This window comes from Hippoglossus hippoglossus, chromosome 10 (assembly GCF_009819705.1).
Source record: "Hippoglossus hippoglossus isolate fHipHip1 chromosome 10, fHipHip1.pri, whole genome shotgun sequence".
In the NCBI taxonomy this organism is placed as follows: Eukaryota; Metazoa; Chordata; class Actinopteri; order Pleuronectiformes; family Pleuronectidae; genus Hippoglossus; species Hippoglossus hippoglossus.
Window position 1 is genome coordinate 9,954,307 of NC_047160.1, and position 21,531 is coordinate 9,975,837.

A 21,531-nucleotide genomic window follows, 5' to 3' on the forward strand; every position below is an offset into this window, starting at 1 on the left:
AGGGGGGGAAGAGGGGTGAGCCAAAATATCAGCGAAGGAAAGAGAAAGGGAGTGAGCGGGTGGGCTGTGGGAGGGGGGTGCAGAGACACTGGGTTGAGTTGAAGCTGGTGAGGAGCCAGAGCTGAGTGCTTGGTATGAAAACAGGCAGAGCAGTGTGCTGCAGCCAAGCCTGAGACTCAGCTCTGCTGGAAAAGAGCTCCTTTTCCCCCCAAATCTGCACTCTCATCTTCTCCCCTCCCCCTGCATCCATCACCCCATCCATCACTCGCTGTATTCCACCGCCTGACCGCCTCTCTCCAGACTCAGCAACACTTTCAAACAGGCCAGATGGGTTCAATGAAATACAACCGACCGTACGCGACCATCTAAATCACACTGATGTAACCGCTCTCCTGAGCGGCTTTATTCCCAAGCACAGTTTTGCCAAAGTGGCTACTACAAAACTGGCTTAGCAGGATGTCACATCAAGCAGGTCTGTTATGAGACAAAGGTGATTAAATCCCTAAGAAAATAAAAGTTAACGCCTCCCAGGACAGAACGGTCTAGTCATGCCAGGTCTTGGGCCTCAAAAACATTTACTGTAAATCATTTCCAAGCGTAAATCGGCTGCTGGTGGGAAACTTCATTTAGGCTCAGTATTGCACTTTGTTCCACAGCAGGCCTCCAAACACATTTCATTCTAGGTGGGTCACAGAGCAATCTGGTCAGATCAATGAGAGTTAATCACTGAAGGCCAAGGTTGAGAACTGAACAAAGCTCATATATAACAACAGTGGGGACAAACCTTCTCTGCCTGTCAACACAGTTAAGCCAGTAATATCCACACAGTTTTCAGACATGACCTCTGGATAAATGTCCGGAAAATGTTTACCTTATTTATTCTTTATATTTTTTCAGTTTTGCATCTGTCGCATTGACTCTGACATTTGTGTTCTCACAGACAGCCCCTTCGGAAATTCAAAGGAAAATATTCAGACTTGAATGTCTGAAAGTTAATGTCAGGTTGAAAACTGAATAAATTATTGTTTATTGTACAGAGCAGCCACATTTTGTCAGCTTTTAATATTGTTCATCCTTTATATTGACATACATTTTATATCACCATTTATGAATAATTTAAATAATAATTAAGATAAACTGTTTTCCTCTTTGTATAGCTTACATTAAATGAGCAGTAGTACATTTTAATGAAATGTGCCAACGCTTTGCCAAATAACTGCACCATTTTGAGAGAAATGAGTAACCAAATTCAAAATGTAATGACTTTAAAAGTAAATTTATAAAAAGCAATCAAGTCAGTGGTGTTCTGTCAACCATGATTCCTTTTGTCTTCACTGATATGGAGTGTGGACTGTGTAACCTTCAGCTGTAAAGCCTGTCAAAATGAAAGACCTCTGAACTGGATCCACACCAGCACCAGCTCTGACACCAGGTTTTTGGGTTTTTTTTATGTTGGAGTCCTTGTCCTCTGACCGAAATCATTGCGTGATCCTTCCTCTCTTGAGGCTTCAAACGAATATGTCGAGCAAATGAGATGACGCGTGCTGATCCCACTGAGTCTGATTCAGTCACGTCTGCATAATCCCACTGGAGGAGAGGGACAAGTGAAAGTACAATATTGTAACAGTGTCAGTGGCAAGGTTTTAAATCGGTTTAGGTTCTAATGAAGCAAAACTGTTGAATTAATTTACAAACAGAGCAAATTCTATATCAGAGAAAGTATTTACAGCTAAACTCACTCAAACAGATAAAACAACAACAACATGGATGGTAAATGGTCTGTATGGATATAGAGCTTTTCTTGTCTTGATGACCACTCAAAGCACTTTACAGTACAGTTGTCCTGCCATTCACCCATTCAGACACACATTCATACAGTGCATCTATGGGCAGCACTTTCGAATCTTTTTTTTTCTATGGAGACAAGACAAGGCAATATTCAGTCGTGCTTTGAGCTAGATGCTAGCATTACCCATACTCATGTTTAGCATGTTCTTTTTGGTTTAATAAGCTCGCACAGAAACATTTGAAATTTGTCACTAACTTAAGTGTTGATCATTGAAATTCTGACATGACTGAGATAAAAAGAGAAGTAAATGGATCATCACGTTAACACAAACATGGGAGACATCATGTACCATATTGCATAGCAATATATCCTCTCATTGAGATACTCGTTTAGTCTGGTGGATCATTTAATGATCTTAAACCAGATAACTAGCAAAGAATTTTTTATTTTATTTCCAATGTTACAACATTTTGCTGCAGATATGAAATAGCTCTGTTTGATCTGTTTTGCAGACTACAACAACGGGCACGAACAGAAAAAAACTAAGACTTTCTTTGCACGTATGGTCCCGTATGATCTTTTGTTTGGTTTGCTTTTTGCAGCTAGAAAAAATTTAAAGCTGTTCTACAATTTGTGCAATATTTCATGGTACACCAGTATGTTTAAAGTCTATTGTTTTGTGTCTAGGTACTACTCCCTGTTACAAGTAGTACGAGTACAATACTGGCTTTGATAGATGATGATTCACACAGGGGTTACTCCACCATATTTATTTCCAGCATAATAAGAACAGTTATTAATAAGCTGTGCCCTGCTGTGTGATTCTGCATGTAGCTGCATGTTTATCACAAAATATCATAAGCCTAAATACACAAAAATATAAAAAAGACTGAGGCAGACGGATAGAGAAATGGTTCGCTGATTTATGACTCATGGTGAGACATCGTGTGCCATCTATCCATTCAGGGGTGGAGACTGTGGGGTGAGAGAGCGAGTGAAAAAGAGACAGGAAGGAGAGACGAGCTGGTACTTCATGTACTGCTGCTGTCTGCGGCCTCAGACAGAAGCATAAGGCTACATTATTTATCCAGTGCCATGTCTTGAGTGTAGGGTACCATTCAGACAGAACAGTAAAAGCCTTCACTACAGTATGGCATGAGGGTTGATGAGGTAACTGTCTGTCTGTGTGTCTCTCTCCCTCACACAAACACACACCACTATACTCTGTCCATGGTCCTGACAGACAAGAAAACACAACAAACAGCAGCTTTCCGTAGCCATCTGTGCTTCAGACAAAGTTTTGGTTTGGATCCCTGCTCCGTATCGACCGCATTACTCAGGTTATTCTGTACAAACAGGACTGTGATGACTCTGCAACAAACCGATGGCTATTTTCAGAGGGATATTGAAAAACGATGCTGGGAAAACTATAAAGGGGCACCTAAAGAAAGATCTGCTTGGATCACGGCCATTGTTTCTGCATGTGGGCATGGTTGGGTTTCTCAGGGCGGCTGAAAAAAACCTCCAGCGGTGACTCAGTAACTGTAAAACTGTCTGTCACTATACTGAGAGCAGATGGCCCTGCTGTCTCCCACTTCGAGTCACATCCCTTGACTTTGTGGAGCATCCTGGTAGTATGCATGTAATTATTACTGTGTGTGCATGTCTATGAATCCTCCTTTCACTATCCTACAAAGCTGTAATGGCTGTGAAACCAGCAGAGGAAATTAAATTCATGCCCCATTATCTGTTCCCTTTGCTCTGTCTCAGCACTACTGGGTAATCTGCTTGGAACATCAACATCAGCCAGATCAGGAGAGCTCTGAGAAATCAGAGGAGGAACCAACATCCCGGGCTCCGTGCTCGTGCCTTTCAATCATAACTTTTAGTTTCTTGCTAACTTTTATCTATCCAGGAAGTCACCAGAGTGTGTGTTCTCTTTCAGAATCATGCTGCATGATATCGAGAATCTATAAACGTTCTCCATCGGGGACCGTCCAAGTACAACCATAGTTCTCACTCATGGAGACAAGTGTTACTCCTTCATTTTCACACCCACACACAAGTAGCAACTGTGGTGGGACGACTTCCTCAATGCACCTCTCTGTCTTCTTCCCTCCTTTACATCCCAAAGGTGACCAGGCTTTTGCCACCAGGGCCCAGAGGCTCGGGAACTCTTAGCCTTAGGGAATAAGACTTGCCAGCACAAATCAGTGCTTAAAATATATCTTTATAGGGAGGCATTTTAATGCTGGATTTTTAACAGGTTTTAACAGACTTTTTTTGTTATCTTTCCTATTTTTGTCTGTGTTTTGTTCTGTGTGTTCAAATTCCCATTTGTTTTGTAAAGCACTGTGCAACTTTGTTTAGATAGGTGCTATAGAAGTAAAGGCATTTACTGCATCTATTCTCATCCAGATCCGCGTCAAAATGTATCAAGTTCTTCCTTGGCTCCTATCCACATCATCAGCTACTCTCCCATTGAAATAATGTGTCTCAGTTATTGTTTATTTTAATAATATATTTGGCCCCACACACAGATTTCACACAATTTTAATAAGAGATAATACAAGATGTATTACAACATTTCAGAGTTAAATTACTTCATTTTATTGCAGCGTTGTGAATTAATTTTTTCCAGCAACCTGTGTCTCAACCTATCAGGATCTTTTATACAACCACAGAGACAGATGGGTGGAGAGGGAGCCTGAGAGAAAGAGAAAGCCCATCCTGATGTTCTATATTTACCACATTTCCAATAGTAGCCGTGTTTCTGTGCCGCAGCCTGCCAGCCAGAGCAAAGGCCCGGCGGTCCAGCTCGATAAGGAGCCTCTTTGTCTGGCTCTATAGCTCCCAACAGGGGTTTAGTCAATGCTGTTCAACACAGGGGGTTGGTTCAAAACACTGAGGCTCACCGTTGCGTTACAGGCCAAAGGTGAAACGTTTACACCGGTTCATAAATAAAAGAAGGAGCGAGTGTTTTTCGTGTTTGCTGTAATGATACGCTGCCTTTTGTGAGGCTGTAAGAGTGAAGGGGGTCTCGGTGATACTTGTTTTCATGTCGAGCCCTGGCAGGACATGTTTGTGCTGAAGTGAGACTGCCGATGAGCGCTGTGTGAGAGAGACACTGATATGTTCTGGTGTTCTCACTGAGGGAGTCATGTTCTTTTCAGTTCCCACAGGCTCCTGACATCAGTGGGATTCAGAAACCCACCACACATCACTTAAATATAAAGAAATGTCACTGCTCACCGTTTTTCAAAGCACGCCATCAACTTTTGTCTGCACTTCCCTCCTCACAGGCACCAATTAATTTGAGTATGAAAATTATTAGTGTACAGTCTATAGGATCAAACTTCATTAACATAAATATGTTGTCATCTTTCCTAGTTTGTCAAATGAATGAAGGGGACAGAATGCTGGGACCTTGACTAATATTTGCACATTTACATTCTAATCCATGATGCTAAACATGACATTTTGTTTGTTTTGCCCCACTTTAGATCATCTGATTCCCAGATTTTTAACATTGTATATTTGTATTATTGCTGTTTCTTTTATACCTAAAAATGGACGGTTACTTATTTATTACTTTTTATTAATGCTTGTATTTTATCATCTCTTTGCTGCTTCAATATGGCAAATTTCCACATTGTGGGGCTACTAAAGGAATATCTTATCTATCTTATCTCACTACATTACAAGGTCAATATGGTTGAATTCATATAACGGCTACAATAATGCAGAATGACCAGTATAGTTTCCTCAACTCCTTTACATTGTTATTGTTTTTCTCCTATAAAAAGAAATTGATTTTAGAAAGAAGAGAAGAAAAGTCACGAATCAATAAATATCACAACACAATCACCCCTTTCTAAAAACAGACACAACTCTCTTTGTCTGAAATACTAATCTTTTCTTTTCTTGCAACTCCACCACAAGTTGATCAATAACACCTGAAGCTAGTGCAGGCAGAGATGTGCTTTGCTCTCAGGCACTTCAGCAGAGCATGTTGTTTGTTGTCAGAGGAGCTTGTGCCTGTTTTCCAACTTTAAAAGAGGCACTCCACTGATTTTACATATCAAGTACAGTTTTGTCGCCATGGGCAAAATTCTACCCAGCCTGTGAAAACAGATCGGGATCCAGTGTTTGATACTGGAGAGTGAAAGTCGAGATATTTCACTTGGAATATTATATTCAGTTGCTGAAGTAGACAACTGCTCAACATGTTATCCTGCAGAGAGATGACACATATGCTCATGAGCAGAGAGGAACAGCCTGTAGGCTACAATGACAACCTAAAACACTTCAAAATATACAAAGTGGAACTACCACTCATCCCACTTTTTTTCTGTTGTGATATAATGTAATAAATATAAAATGAATATAAAAATCGTGTATTCTCTCCAATGACCAGCAGAGGGCAACTCCACTGGTTGCAAACAGAAGTCAGTTTCTATAGAAGTCAACTGTCAAGTCCCCAACACAACATGATGCTCTTCTTGTAAATTTTGTTCCCGTTTAGAGTCAAATCATTAGGAACGATTTGTGCGATGATGACTATGCCCAGTGCCAGTGGTGTAAACTGTTTGCACAAGCCAACATGTTGTCCAGCAAATTCTCTATGTGCACAGATGTCGTTAAAATAGCGTTTTTTTCAAAGACAAAGGTGCAGCTATGGTTAGGCAAAACGGAAAAAGCTTCAGATGGCAGATAATGATGCATTCAGAATAACAAGCCACATGTTGGTGGAAAGCAACTTCTGAAATTAAGCTCAACTAAAATTAGATTAATTTAACTAACGTAACTATTTAAACTAAAATAGCATAGTATGCATTGGGCCATGGATAGCGTGTGATTGAAAGCTGGTAATGGGCAATGGGTGCAGGTCGCAGGTCCTCAAGCTTTCAGTCAGGCTACACCCCCTCTCCTCCAAATATGGGGAGTTCTTCAAAATACCAAGATGGCGCTGGACAAAATGCTAAACTCAAGGTTCCACAAACCAAAGGGTGACATCATGGTGGTCAGTTGGGTAAATTCCTTTTCAGCACTCCTTTTTTACCCAGTCTCTCCACCTTCTGCACAGGAAAGCTGACCAAACTAGACCGAGCAGTCACGTGTATGAGTGTGCTGATGCCTTATGCAAGTGTGCATGTAGGGGTGTTTGTCTCTAGCAGCATGCAAGGACGGGACTACCAGGAGTGTGTTCTGAGCTGTGAAGTGGGTGTCAGTCAGGGTATCAACAACACTGGGATGTATGATAACGCAACACACGCACACGCACACGCACACACGCGCAGGCCGGGTTCCTCTCCTGCAAAACTCAAACTCTGTGTCACGCTTTGTCAAAATGCCGATAGAAGTCCCCCCCCGCAGGCGCTGCCATGAGAGGCTCACAGCTCTTCTTATAAATAAAACACTCAGACACACATACACAAACTCACACACAAATGTCAACCATAGTCATAAAATTACAAAGATTACAAAGATCTGATCTTAAATATTCACCGCTTTATTCAGCTTTTCCCACTCAAACAAAAGAAGGTATCGCAGAGTTTCCCTCAGACACTTTACAGCAACAAGAAGGAGGACGGCGAGGAGGCTGAGGCAGGACAGGCTCTGTTGATTGATAGCAGCGTGAGATGTGGCGAGGTGTCGTTTGGGGACACACATTTTTCCCTGACTCAAACAAAAGACATCAGAGGGGGAGACGCTCATGCAAAGCCACAGCCATCAGAAACCTTTAAGACTTAATCCATCACAGCAGAACTGACAGGCTGATGGGAAGTGGGAGAAAATAACAAAAACAATATGTATATACAGTGCCTTGCATAAGTATTCACCCCCTTTGGACTTTTCTACATTTTGTCATGGTATAACCACAGATTTAAATTTATTTCATCGTGAGTTTATGTAATGGACCAACACAAAATAGTGCATCATTTGGAAGTGGGGGGAAATATTACATGGATTTCACAATTATTTACAAATAAAAATCTGAAAAGTGTTGAGTGCATATGTATTCACCCCCTTTACTGTGAAACCCCTAACAAAGATCTGGTGTGACCAATTGCATTCACAAGTCACATTTGCAAGTCACATAATTAGTAAATAGGGTCCACCTGTCTGCAATTTAATCTCAGTATAAATACACCTGTTCTGTGACGGACTCAGAGTTTGTTGGAGATCATTACTGAACAAACAGCATCATGAAGACCAAGGAGCTCACCAAACAGGTCAGGGATAAAGTTGTGGAGAAATATGAAGCAGGGTTAGGTTATAAAAAAATATCCAGAGCTTTGAACATCTCTCTGAGCACCATAAAATCCATCATAAGAAAATGGAAAGAATATGGCACAACCGCAAACCTACCAAGAGGAGGCCGTCCACCCAAACTGAAGAGTCGGACAAGGAGAAAATTAATCAGAGAAGCAACCAGGAGGCCCATGGTTACTCTGGAGGAGTTGCAGAGATCCACAGCTGAGGTGGGAGAATCTGTCCACAGGACAACTATTAGTCGTCTACTCCACAAATCTGGCCTTTATGGAAGAGTGGCAAGAAGAAAGCCATTGTTGAAAGGGATCCATAAAAAATCCCGTTTGGAGTTTGCCAGAAGCCATGTGGGAGACACAGCAAACATGTGGAAGAAGGTGCTCTGGTCAGATGAGACCAAAATTGAACTTTTTGGCCTCAATGCAAAACGCTATGTGTGGCGAAAACCCAACACTGCCCATCACCCTGAGCACACCATCCCAACAGTGAAATATGGTGGTGGTAGCATCATGCTGTGGGGATGCTTCTCTTCAGCAGGTACAGGGAAACTGGTCAGAATAGAGGGAAAGATGGATGGAGCCAAATACAGGGAAATCCTTGAAGAAAATCTGATGCAGTCTGCAAAAGACTTGAGACTGGGGCGGAGGTTCATCTTCCAGCAGGACAATGACCCTAAACATACAGCCAGAGCTACAAAGGAATGGTTTGGATTAAAGAATGTTAATGTCTTAAAATGGCCCAGTCAAAGCCCAGACCTCAATCCAATAGAGAATCTATGGCAAGACTTGAAGATTGCGGTTCACAGACGGTCTCCATCCAATCTGACTGAGCTTCATCTTTTTTGCCAAGAAGAATGGACAAACCTTTCCATCTCTAGATGTGCAAAGCTGGTAGAGACATACCCCAAAAGACTTGCAGCTGTAATTGCAGCGAAAGGGGGTTCTACCAAGTATTGACACAGGGGGGTGAATACTTATGCACCCAACAGATGTCAACTTTTTTGTTCTCATTATTGTTTGTGTCACAATAAAATGTATTTTGCACCTCCAAAGTACTATGCATGTTTTGTTGATCAAACGGGAAAAAGTTTATTTAAGTCTATTTGAATTCCAGTTAGTAACAGTACATAATGGGAAAAAGTCCAAGGGGGGTGAATACTTATGCAAGGCACTGTATATAAAAGACATAGAGCAGACGAACAGAGGAGCACAAATACACACACAGACACACACATTTAAAAGACACTGGCAGTCAAAAGCTGGCCGTGTGTCCCTCAGAGACTGAACCCAGGTGAATTCAAGGGATGCTGGAACACTGCTCTCCACAGTGGCCCAGATAAACAAAGAGAAACACGTTATGGTCCAGTACAGCGCTTATATAATATATTTTCCACTAACATGGTAACTGCACACTCATCTTCCCTGGAGGGAACTCCACTCAGCTGGAGCAGACTTGAATGCTGGGAGATGTTGCGGGGGGGGGGGGATGTAGAGGGGTCTTTGAGAGGAGCAATGAGGAAGAGAGCTGTGCAGCCTCCTCCAGACCAGCAGGTCTAATGGAAGATCGCGGTAACAAGGTCACGACAGGAAGTGCAAACACAGGCGGAAACAACCACAGAGGCAATAGGTTACAGTTGCAGCACAAGCTCACTCGCATCTACCGGTTTGTGCATGCCCTCCTGCATCTCACACACACATAGAGCTCACTGTTTACAGAGTAGGTAGCAGGCAGAGGAGATTCCCCATTTCATTTTCTACACATATTTCTAAGGTCACCTGCTGTGTCATCACACCTTGCTGGCCTCCGGCACACGGGGTTCAACATCTCTCGCTCTCTGCGTAAACAACTGTTTCATAATTCTCCACACATACACACACAGTGTGAGAGAGCAGCGGTGCGGGATCATGTATCATATTTGCTGTGGCTGATGGGCACTGCAACTCCCATGTTTACTGATCCATCACTTCCTCTATTATCCACCACTCCCTTGTCTGAGGCAGAGAGGGAGTTAAGAGGGTGGGATAGAGTGGAGGCGAGGAGGATAGTGTTTTTTGACCTTACCTCTCAACATCTGGGAGCTCGTGTTTACCAGTTTATGATTGACATGCTTCAGAAAAAGAGGGAGAGACCGAACTGCTCACATCAATATTACTTTTAAACAATAAGCAGCTGTTAAAATAAAAAGCACTGCCTATACCAGAGATGTCCAAGTGTGCAAGAGAACGTTTTGAATGTGATAGATTGTGTTTGACCCTCGCAAAGAGGAATTTAACATAACTCGAGCCCCGCTTTGCTTTTGACAGAGCCTTCAACCACACACTGTTGTCTTCTTCAGTGGTTATAGTTTGTTCAGTTGTCATGGAGATAATACTTTGATTACTTTAAGATAATTCTTTACTTTTGTTATACTACCATGATTTCACATACGTTACACTCTAAGATATAGACTTTTCTTTTGAATTAAAAAGTAATTCTGATATATATTATATATATTTTGATAAACAAATCTTGCTTTTTCATGTTAAGTTTTAAATCCATGAGGTGCTTTCTGCTTATTTTCTTGCATCCTTTAAACTCCATCCATCACAACCTACACCGCATATCTTTTCGATAAGCTGGTGAAGCTGGAGCCAATCACAGCTGACATTGGGCAAGAGGCGGGGTACATTCTGTACAGGTCACCAGTGTATCACAACATTCACACTCACATTCACACCTATGGTCAATTTAGAGAATTAAACCCAATCTGCATGTGTTTGGACCGTGGGAGGTCGAACCTGGAGAAAACCCACAAAGACACGGGTAGAACATACAAGCTTCACACAGAAAGACATCCGGCCAACCTGGGATTCAAACCAGGAACCTTCTTGCATAAGGCAACAGTATGCCTCTGGAATTGATACATATAAACCCATAATATGAGTTTTTCTCTATTCTTTTTTCTTAATTTTGTTTCTATTAATAATACTGCATGAAAAAATTATCGTCAAACGTTCATATTTTATTTGTTTAAGTTTTTTTTTTGTTTGTTGTGATGTCTGTTTTGTGTAATGTGAGGCTCTTTTTAATCTTTTTGTGCAATATTTAGTCAATAAATTCACTTTCACTGTGAAACATTGTAACCTAAAATTATCCAACAAGAGTAATTAAATTATACTTCAAATAGCTAATTAGTTCATGTCTCCCTGTGTCTTTTCTGGTATGTATTAATGTTTTTATGTTTTATAGCTTGACACCATCGTAGATTATAGACTTTTTGATGCATCAAGGGAATGTCTAATTTAGTTTCAAAAGATTTTAAGCAAACTCCAATAGAAATCGTGAGTGAGTGAGTGAGTGAGTGAGTGAGTGTCATGTCTTCCTCCTCCTGACTGAACATATACAGTATATATATAGGTCAGCTCTATAGACTGAAGGGCCCTGGCTTTGACCAGCTCATACTGAACCGCACGGAGCACTGTCTTCCTTCCTGCATGTGCCACAGGGCTGAGGACTGAGGGGCAGAGCGCGAAAAAGGAAGGAGGGCGACCATGCAAAGCTAAATAATGCAGAGGCTCAGTCTCCACATTATGACCCAGTAAATGGCTGGTTATACAAACACACAGAACCCTGCTGGGCTGCCCTGTCTGACAGTGCAATCTGCAGGATGAATTGACCCGCTCCTATCAACTAATTTATTGCTATCGCGACCAGGGTCAGTTCAGTCAATTCAACATGCTCTCCTTGTGCATCTACAGGAAGATAACTCCTCCTGGACTGAGTACAGGTGGGAAAGGTTTATGTCTGCTGAGTAATATTCATCCTGTATTAACTGGATTGCAGCCTGATGTTGTCCCAGGCCTGTTCCTATGTTGTCTAAGGCGGTTCCCAAACTATCAGCCTACAACCCCCCCAAAATAACCAATGACTTGACAACCCCCTTGTCCATTACGACATTGATTTGTGCAAGTTCACAAAAAATTCACCCACATGCACATGTTGCAGTGTTTCCTGCTGTGCTGTAAATCAACCAACTTTAAATGATGCTGTCACGTTTGTGGTTTGTAATCGGATTTAGCGAGTATTTTTTTGCTTTTGGGACAATTACGGCTAAAATATGATATTGAGGATTGTTTCTCAATTTTATTTTATTTCTGAAAATCATCTTGCAACCCTCCAACCCCGAGTTTGGTCTAAGATAATCGGGCAAAGTATGAAAGGGGTGAAAAGCAGGAGAGGACCAAGAGCAAGGGGCATACTTGTCATGCAACTCCACAAACTGAGTGTGTCTTGGAATGCATGTGTGCCTGTGTGTTGACACGGGCACACTCAGGCACACTATCACACACACACATCACTTTAAGTCATCTGCATCAGGGATCGTTACATCTGCCCCAAATCTCGATTAGAGAATGGCTCCAACTTCATGCACAAATCTGCAGTGTGGCCCTACAACTGCAGGTGTAACTTCTGCACACATGCCCACTAACTGCAGCCTGTAAACATCCATGTCTCACGCTCAAAGTACACAGCAACTCGCCTCCCCCCTGACAGCATCCCTCGGCGTCCCACCCACCCTTACCTTCGGTGTGGCATGTGGAGGACAGGATGGTGCTCGGCGGGCGGAAGAGGTACGGGAGGTAACGGGAAAAACATTTCATCTTCTTCTCCGGTGCTTGCCGACGGGTGAAGAGCGCTGCGTTGCGGGCTCCACATCCGCACTGCCGCCGCGACAAGCCGGCCAGAGGAGAACCGGAGGGAGGGTGGAGGGGTTTGTGCGGGAGGGGAAAGAGGCTCCTCTCTGTCCGCGGCGCAGGGGGCTATGACAGCATCACTTTTTCTCGCAGGCAGGCGAGGCAGACAGACAGATAGCGCAGGCAGGGGAGTGCGTCGTGTGAGGCGGTGGATCACTCAGGGGATGGAGTTGTGAGTGAGAGCAGGACAGGGGGTCTCCTCTGCACCTATGGGAGGTCAACACACGTGTAAACACCCACCCACCTCTCCCCTGGGTCTGAAATGAGCACATACATTACAGCCGATTAGTGGCCAAATGATGTCACTAAAAATAACACAACTAATGTGTAATTGTTTCACATTGTTTTCATATTGATTCAACGTATATTCCAGTGGTTATCTTCACCTAACATAGTGTGTGATGAACACAGGCCAACACTTAATAAATCACAAACATAATTTACCAGGGGTATTGATTGATTGGATTTTGCGCCAGCTTTTGGTACTATATATATCTATAGATATATATATATATATCTATATCTATAGATATATATATATAAGACAACACATTTAAATTACAACATCCCAAAAAGAAAAACACAGGGCCTGATAATTGGAGTGGAGGTCTGTTAATAAAAGTAATTATAGAACAAATAATAACTTTATTAAAATAGCACCTTTCAGAACAGTTGATTCAAAAAGTGCTTCACAAAGAGGACAAGTAAAAACAAGTAAAACAAAACATCCATGACCACAAGACCATGAATACAATGCTATTAAAAATTAAGCAAATGATATAAACCAAACTCTAAAGTCACATACAGCAAATTATGTAATACATCACGTAAAAGTAATGGCAAAAGATAGAAAAACTATTCCAGAGGGTTGAGGCCCTGTCACCTTTGGTCATCAGTCTTGACTGAGGAATATCTAACAGGTCTAAGACTAATGGAGGAGCTCAGCCCAGTAGCTCAGTGCCAAACCATGCAGTTTCTTGAATATTTTGAAATCAGTTCTAAAACACACATAGGAAGTAGGCTTATAATATTCAAACTTTGTTTACCAATGCAGGGACATTAAAAAGGCAAAATCACCACTTTATAATTACCTCATAAGTACAATTTAACTGTTATACCTAAACGCTATTGTGTGGAAAATCTGATTAAACGTGGTGGTTCATATTTTCCATGTAGTCCTGTTTTTACCACGTTACTTGGCACATCTCGCGAGACTTGAGTGTGAACTAATGCCAGCGGAAGTAGTTTGCGAGTCTCTTTTCCGCCGGCCATAGAGGAGCTCAGGTTAGGGTAAGGATTCTTATCAGACCACTTCACTAAAGTTATCATCATCCATCCTCCTTTGGATGTCACTGTGCGCTCCTGTGAAACCCTAAACACTATGTGAACATCGGCACTGTCAAAGTACGGCCAGTATTGACGCCAAGTTGCCGATAGATGACTAAATAAAAAGCCCTCAGTGTCTGGGTGCCCCTGTCCGCTCCGGCTGTATCCGCATGTTGGCTACGGGCTGTGAAGCTGCTCGGCTCCCGGTGTTAGAGCTTAGTACTCGGCTTCATTCACACACCGAAGGGTCGCTGTGCAGTTTTTATTGTTCTTGATAATATTACTCAGTTCATGTTGACACAGGAAAATTCCCTCCAGCCCGTGTGCTGTATTATGCTAACACGCTAGCCACACTCGGTTAGCTTAACATCCAGCTAAGAAGTTAGCTTAACTTAAAAACGCCATAGGAGCAGACGTGTTTAAGGGAAAAGGCTAAAACTGATACAACTGCTCTTAGTGTTGACTTTAACCGTTTGCTCGTATCGTTCACATTTCAAACCAGTTTTCCTTTGAATCCGTTTGACACGTTTTCAGCAGCTCGGTGAGACATGATGTGTCAGACATGCAGCTTTCCTGGCCTCTTCATGCCGCCTGGGTAATAACTTGTGCTCCTTGTTTTCTCAGCATCATGAAGCTCAATCCGTTTGTCACCTCCTCCCGCCGCAAGAACCGCAAAAGGCACTTCAATGCCCCCTCACACATCAGGAGGAAGATCATGTCTTCTCCCCTCTCCAAGGAGCTCCGTCAGAAGTACAACGTGAGGTCCATGCCCATCCGCAAGGACGACGAAGTCCAGGTACTGTGCTCCTGGTGGCCCTAGGTTGTGATTTTGTTTTGTGGGTGTGTGATGTACCTGGTTCTGATTGTGTTGTGGTGTTTACCAACAGGTGGTCCGCGGACACTACAAAGGCCAGCAGATTGGCAAAGTGGTGCAGGTCTACAGGAAGAAGTACGTCATCTACATCGAGCGCGTGCAGAGAGAAAAGGCCAATGGAACCACAGTCCATGTTGGTATCCACCCCAGCAAGGTGAGACAGAGTTGGGTCTGCTTCAGTGGACATGTGATGAAGCTGAATGTTGGTTTAGATAGATATTCTTGCATTTTGTTGGGTGTACTTGGAAATGTAACCCATTTTTCCAGTGGTATTTTGAATGTTTTCCTTTTGCTCTGCCCCTGAGGCACTGACAATTATTCTTTATGGCTGACATCACAAGCACCCCTAATAATGAAGGTGTAAGCCAGAGAGCTGCCTTTTAATTGGCATGTTCAGCATATAATGAAAATGTTGTACCTTGAGTTCATTGTTTTAACTGAGTGAATGCTTCCAGATTTGAGACCATCAGAATAGTGTGTGCATCATTAAGTTTTTATTAACGTCAGTCAGTGGTGTTGCTTCTACTCTGTGGCTCTTGGGCTGTAGTTAGTGGTGCAGGTTTATTTAACTGCATTATATTGAAGTGGTTTTAATATTTTGTCCACCCCACTTGGGTAGATTTGTGAAGGCATATTTCATCAGGGTTTCAGACTCTGAAACTAAGATGGTGTGTTTTTGACCATCAGATAGAACTGCATTTCTACACTTTATCTTAATTAGATCCCTCAAATAATCCACTCAAACCCTCTTCATCAATTGGTCTTGTAGGTGTGCTTAAGTGGGTGTTTTTTTTGTGTCTTTAGACTGAATACATTTTGACATGAAGGCTATATTGAACTATTTGGCAGTGATAGTGATGTAACAAGTTATGGAGATGTTTCACTTTTCCATATTTAAAAGATGCATATTAAATTCAAGCTGTTCATGACAAATTATACACAGAAAGGAGCACAGACTTAAAATAAATACAACAATGGCTGAATTCCATTTAGCTGCTGCTTTTTCTGAGTCTGGTACACAGACCTCAGTCACACTGCCACTACTTGGTAAGAACCTGAATAGAGCAGGTTGCTTGTAACACCAGTGCATTTTCTTACTATAGTAAGTCTGCTGTGAAAAGGGCCTGTTGAGTGAAATATTCCCTTGTGACATACTTATTGTTCAACTGACTGCTGCAAACCTGACTGTCCTAGATTTGGCATGGCTTTCCTCCAAGGTGCTTTTTTTAATTCAGGCTGTGTACTATTTTCTTGTATTGAATATTGGGCTGTGAGTAATCCTACATAGACAGCTTTTTCTCCCCAGTGCTGTAGAATGGTCTGCTTGCTTCGATTGTCCTTCTACTAAAGGGTCTGCTTGTTTGAATATCTTTAAACTAATCACAATTGTCTTTGGTGGCCAGCTAATGAAGCCCAGCATACAGAGACTGTGCCACTGCAAGATAGTGATTGCAGGGACTTTATTTGTTTTTCATGTGACCACTTCAATGATTGTCATAAAAATGGATTAAAGTAACATAAGACAAGAGGCTTCTGAGGCTAACTTAACGATGATTCAAGTCTTAGTCAAAAGTGTATTGTCAGTGTGCAGGTCACTATCACAGAGGTGGTTGTTTCCCATAGTGAATGATGACAGGCACATAGTAGAAGGGCAGTATATACCTGGTACGTCAGACCAGGCTACGAGTGTCTTGTAATGACAGTCAACGAGATTTGATTGAAAACTACAGGCAGCACCGTATTGCTTTGCTCGCACAGGTATATGTGAAGGACTCCATAATTAGGTGGCGACCTTACAATATTACATTACTTTTCAAACAGCATGCACAAACACCTGGGGGCCTGGAATTGACATACTTAATGGTTTTAAATAATTATAACTGTACTTTCCAACTGTGCCATATTGATATTTACGGTTTTACAGTTTAGTGAACCATTGACGGCATAAACTGTAATGCTGTGGTGGAACATTTTATTAATAATTTGGGCAAATAAATGTCTTGATATTAAATTGTTTTCCAGTTAATTCTCTGGACGGTTGGCACATGACTAGAATATATAATGCTCCTGTAGATTAAGAGATCACTTCCTTATGTTCAGTATGAAGTCAATAAATGTCCATTGGTCATTAGAAATGTATTGGACATGCCCTATGTTTTTGTAAGATGTAACTAATGCAGAGTAGATTGATAATTTCCATACAATGACAATTGGTCCCCTGCCAACAGGATATGTTGTTACCTGTTAATTAATCCAGTGTTCTGTTTGCAGGTGGTCATCACCAGGTTAAAGCTGGACAAGGACCGCAAGAAGATCCTGGAGCGCAAGGCCAAGTCTCGCGCTGATGGAAAGGAGAAGGGCAAATACAAGGAGGAGACCATTGAGAAAATGCAGGAGTAAAAATGACCTTTTGCTATCAATAAACTGTAAAAAATGGACCCCGCTCTGTCTGTCTCTCGTTTTTATTGTCATGTAGTTTAAGGAATTTATATATTAATAATTTATTTGACAGTCTAGTACAAAGATCATTAGTGCTGTACATCACCAAGATTTTCAATGTGAAAGGTCTTTTAAGGGCCCACAACACTGTAGAGCACAGTGCTGGATTAGAGAAATGTATTTTGGATACTGATCACCTTGTGCTACCTCCTGCTCAGTATTGGATGTGATTGCCTCTAGACCCTCTGCTACCCTCAAATGATCAACTGTAAAGCTAATAAATGACAAGATAACTTTTGCTCTTAGTTTCAGCATTGATTTTTCAGACTAATTCATGGATCATGTTGAAAATGAAATTGCATCTAGAGGAGTGATATTTGAGTGAGGACTGTCGGTCTTTGATGGAGGTATGTGGGTCTTGAAAGATGGAAAGCTGTCAGAGACTGGAATGGGAAAAGCCAGAAATGCAGATGTTTTCTATAGGAGTGACGGAGTGTCATTAAAAATACTCATGGTTAAATGTTGTCGGAACATTGGATAAATGAAAAATGCAGAAATCCTGAATGAAGTGCCACTGTTAGGTTCGTAAATGTATCTTCCATTCCAATTTCTAGGGAAAGACCCTGAAATGAGCAGGACCCAATTAGCCTAGTAGTTGATCCGGACATTTTTGACCTATATAAGTTTTAAGACAGAGAAAATAGCTGCATTAGTAAATGGAATCTAAACTGTCATTCAACATTTTGACTACAGCAGGGGCCTGGTGTTGCTTTTATAATCCTAACGAATGTGTAACTTTACTGAATGAGCGGTAGGTGTCACTGTTTACCCCCAAACTGAACATGAACCATGTGTAGGATATGTAGTCTATGGTACGAAGTGAGAAAGTGAAGGAAGCAGGACATTTTACAGAAGAACCTGTCTGAGTAATGCTGCGTTTACTAGTATGAACTGGACTAAAAACTCAAGACAGTTTGTCTCAGCATTTAATTTGACCCATTAAACTCTAACTTGCATGTAATGTATAGAACTAAGTGTACTGATTAATAGTTGAAAGGCCAGATCGGTCCTTGTTGCAAGTTCAGGATTTAAACTAGATTTAAAATAAAGAAATAGATAAGTAGATATTAAACATTGTAAATAACTAAATACATTAAAGTAAATATTTAACTTAGTAAATAAATAAATTTAATCAAGAAGATATTTTAAATTTTAAATAAAGAAATTATATCAAGTAAATATTTAAGATTGTAAAAAAATAAATAAAATAAAGTAGATATTCAATATTGTAAATAAAGAAATAAAACAAAGTAGATATTCAATACGGTAAATACAGTAGATATGTAACATAGTAAGTAAAGGAATAAAATAAAGTTCAATATTGTAAATAAAGAAATAAAACAAAGTAGATATTCAATACTGTAAATACAGTAGATATGTAACATAGTAAGTAAAGAAATAAAATTGATATTCAATACTGTAAATAATGCAGATATTTAAGATTGTAAATAAAGAAATAAAATCAAGTAGATATCTAAGATTGTAAATAAAGAAATAAAGTAAAGTAGACATTTAACACAGTAAATAAAGACAAAACAAAGTAGATATTTAACATAGTAAATACAGAAATAAAATAAAGTAGCTATTCAATACTGTAAATAAAGTAGATATTTAACATTGTAAATAAAGAAATAAAATACATTAGATATTAAACATTGTAAATAAAGAAATGAAATAAAGTGGATATTAAACAATGTAAATAAATAAATCAAGTAAATAAGACAATTAATATAGAAATAAAGTCCTCTTTCTTCACACAGGAGTGGTGCAGGATGGTGTCTCCTCCTCCTCTGTGGTGGACGGTCATGTGATACGTGCTGCCTCTCCTCTGTCCTCGGCTGCAGTTGGATCACAGAGAAGTTAGCACAAGTTAGAAGTTTGTTTGACGCATTATATCCCTCAACCTAAACAGCACCATGGCGGAACTAAGTTTCGTGATCACCATGTCCGTGGTGACTCTGTTTTGGGCCCTTATTGGAGGAATAGTGCCGCTGTTTATCCCCAAAGGACCAAACCGAGGGTAAGTTAGTTAGCTTCACGTTAGCTTTCAGCTAACTCAGGGTTTATTTTGTATAGTAGTTTGTACCCGTAACTCTTATTTCATACACCCACTGAGCATAAAGTAGTGGTGGTTTTAAAATAAGTTTCCCAACGTAATATAAACAACTTCAACATTTAAACCTTGTAAGCTAATGTTACTTGCCAGTAGATAAAAGTTTGGGTTAGCTAACGTTAGCTAATGTGACAGTTCCTCCTTCTGCTTCCTCCATGTTGCTGTTACCTTTTTATTCCAGGAAATCTGACATGTCCTCACAACGAATCTATTCTTCACCCGCCACCACATGAAGTTACTAATCTCAAGAGTTAATACACTTCATATCTGGGAAGTGTTCATACTGCAACTTCCTTATTTTGCCTGTTAGTCACTATCACGAGATCAACATGGCCCGTGTTGAATGTGAAAACCATATTATCTGTGAAGTGTTACACTTTTAATAATTATTATTATCTTCTCCATTTCCCACAGAGTCATAGTCACGATGCTGGTGTTAACTGCAGTCTGCTGCTACCTGTTGTAAGTTATCATCCTGGTTCCAAGTCTGTGTTTTAAATATAATATATGTATGTTCATCTTCTGCATATATTTTTATGAAATAGAAGTTATTTGGTATTTTAATAATCTACTTATCATTTAAGTAAAATTTCAAGCAAAAATATTTAACCTTATTTTTTCCAACTTGTAAGAATTTTTACCTAGAAAAAGATATGTACAATATGAACTTTGGTTTTGTACAATTTTAACATTTGTTCAGTATGACAGTTTGTGGCCATGGGCTCTGGAAACATATAAGCAATTTTCCACAACGTTTTCTCTGTTTATTATTTATTGTTAAATCATACTTGCAGCCCAAGTAATAAGTAACTGCATTTCTACAGTCAGTTCTCTCTATATTAACTGGTTTCATCTTCTGTCTCTCTATTTTAACTACTGTGCGTTGCAGTGTTAATGAAACAAACCTTGTTATTTGTGTTAGTACTGTTGTGTGTGTGTGTGTAGTTTTTCTGTCCTGTGATAAAATATTCATGATGGGTTAGTTGCCAGTGTTCTCAAGGTGTCATGTTACATGTGAGGTGGACAACAGAGGGCAGCAGAGACAAAGCACAGTGTTGCAGCCAAGTGAAGTGAAGAGTCCCTCAGTTTGAGGCTTTGTGGAGTAATCCTAACAACCTGGTGTTCAGCATTAAAAATATAGCCCTAAATACATATTTATCTTTTTTGTAAGAGAATAGGAAATGACCCACATCACTAAACTGTCAGGGGTGTGTTTGAAGTGCTCTGTTTTGCACTGACATGTGTGATCTTACTCTCCTTTCTGTCCAAAAGCTGGTTAATAGCAATCCTGGCTCAGCTGAACCCACTGCTTGGACCTTCTCTGTCCACGGACACCATCTGGTACCTGAGCTATCACTGGCCTTAAATCACACGGACTCCTGACCATGCAGGTAAACCTCTTCCACTCACTTTCTATGCAGCTTCCAGATACTGTATTTAGTTGTATCGTGCAATCAATTTATTTTATTGCCTGTGTTTTTTTTTCTAAAACAGTTTATTGTAATGTTTCTCTTCAGGGGATGACCTGAACGCTGCTCACTCTTTGCAGACTCGATTCCTTCTGAATCGCCGTAAACTTAGATCCATGTGTGATTATCTAGTGGTGCCTCCACTAGTGCCTTGTACAAAAATAATTCCCAAAGAACTCCTTAGAGATCTCACTGAATGTGCTTTACTTTAAATGGAATAAAAGCGGCCTTCACTTGCTGTTGTTTGGTTGTGTGATGTATATTGTGTTGGTGTGATTGTTGATATAAATAACTTTAAATAGCTGATGTGCAGTGTCTGCTGTGATCTGTGTCTGTTCATATTGCTGATGGCTGTAATACATGTGATTGTTGTAAATTAATAAAGTAATAACCAAGTGTATTGTGCATAACTTTGTGTTTAGCCTCATTTATGAGTGTTTATGCAATCAACCAAT

General features: G+C 40.6%; 3 protein-coding genes across 3 annotated transcripts in view; 2 read left to right on the forward strand and 1 right to left on the reverse strand.

Annotated features, from left to right (window-relative positions):
- ppp2r2ba (protein phosphatase 2, regulatory subunit B, beta a) overlaps positions 1 to 12,937 on the reverse strand; it is a 46,159-nt gene extending 33,222 nt beyond the window's left edge. Inside the window, exon 1 of the mRNA XM_034598221.1 lies at positions 12,624 to 12,937. Within this exon, the coding sequence (XP_034454112.1) occupies positions 12,624 to 12,702 (79 nt within the window). The 5' untranslated portion in view covers positions 12,703 to 12,937. The remainder of the gene's footprint in view (positions 1 to 12,623) is intronic.
- A 1,023-nt stretch (positions 12,938 to 13,960) lies between these two features.
- Positions 13,961 to 17,433, forward strand: rpl26 (ribosomal protein L26). Its single transcript, XM_034598375.1, has 4 exons — positions 13,961 to 14,085; positions 14,746 to 14,917; positions 15,009 to 15,149; positions 17,267 to 17,433. Exons 2-4 carry the CDS (start codon positions 14,750 to 14,752, stop codon positions 17,393 to 17,395), a joined length of 438 nt encoding a protein of 145 aa, XP_034454266.1. The 5' UTR covers positions 13,961 to 14,085; positions 14,746 to 14,749; the 3' UTR covers positions 17,396 to 17,433.
- A 1,859-nt stretch (positions 17,434 to 19,292) lies between these two features.
- On the forward strand, positions 19,293 to 21,483 carry atp6v0e1 (ATPase H+ transporting V0 subunit e1). The gene is made up of 4 exons (XM_034598378.1): positions 19,293 to 19,514; positions 20,022 to 20,069; positions 20,880 to 20,998; positions 21,125 to 21,483. Exons 1-3 carry the CDS (start codon positions 19,411 to 19,413, stop codon positions 20,971 to 20,973), a joined length of 246 nt encoding a protein of 81 aa, XP_034454269.1. The 5' UTR covers positions 19,293 to 19,410; the 3' UTR covers positions 20,974 to 20,998; positions 21,125 to 21,483.
- Positions 21,484 to 21,531: the final 48 nt, after the last annotated feature.

Coding starts and splice junctions, on each gene's coding strand:
- rpl26 (XM_034598375.1), top strand. CDS start 14,750: ATGAAGCTCAATCCGTTTGTCACCTCCTCCCGCCGCAAGAACCGCAAA. Junction 14,918..15,008: donor GCAAGGACGACGAAGTCCAG/GTACTGTGCTCC, acceptor GTTTACCAACAG/GTGGTCCGCGGACACTACAA. Junction 15,150..17,266: donor TTGGTATCCACCCCAGCAAG/GTGAGACAGAGT, acceptor TTCTGTTTGCAG/GTGGTCATCACCAGGTTAAA.
- atp6v0e1 (XM_034598378.1), top strand. CDS start 19,411: ATGGCGGAACTAAGTTTCGTGATCACCATGTCCGTGGTGACTCTGTTT. Junction 19,515..20,021: donor CCCAAAGGACCAAACCGAGG/GTAAGTTAGTTA, acceptor CATTTCCCACAG/AGTCATAGTCACGATGCTGG. Junction 20,070..20,879: donor GCAGTCTGCTGCTACCTGTT/GTAAGTTATCAT, acceptor TCTGTCCAAAAG/CTGGTTAATAGCAATCCTGG.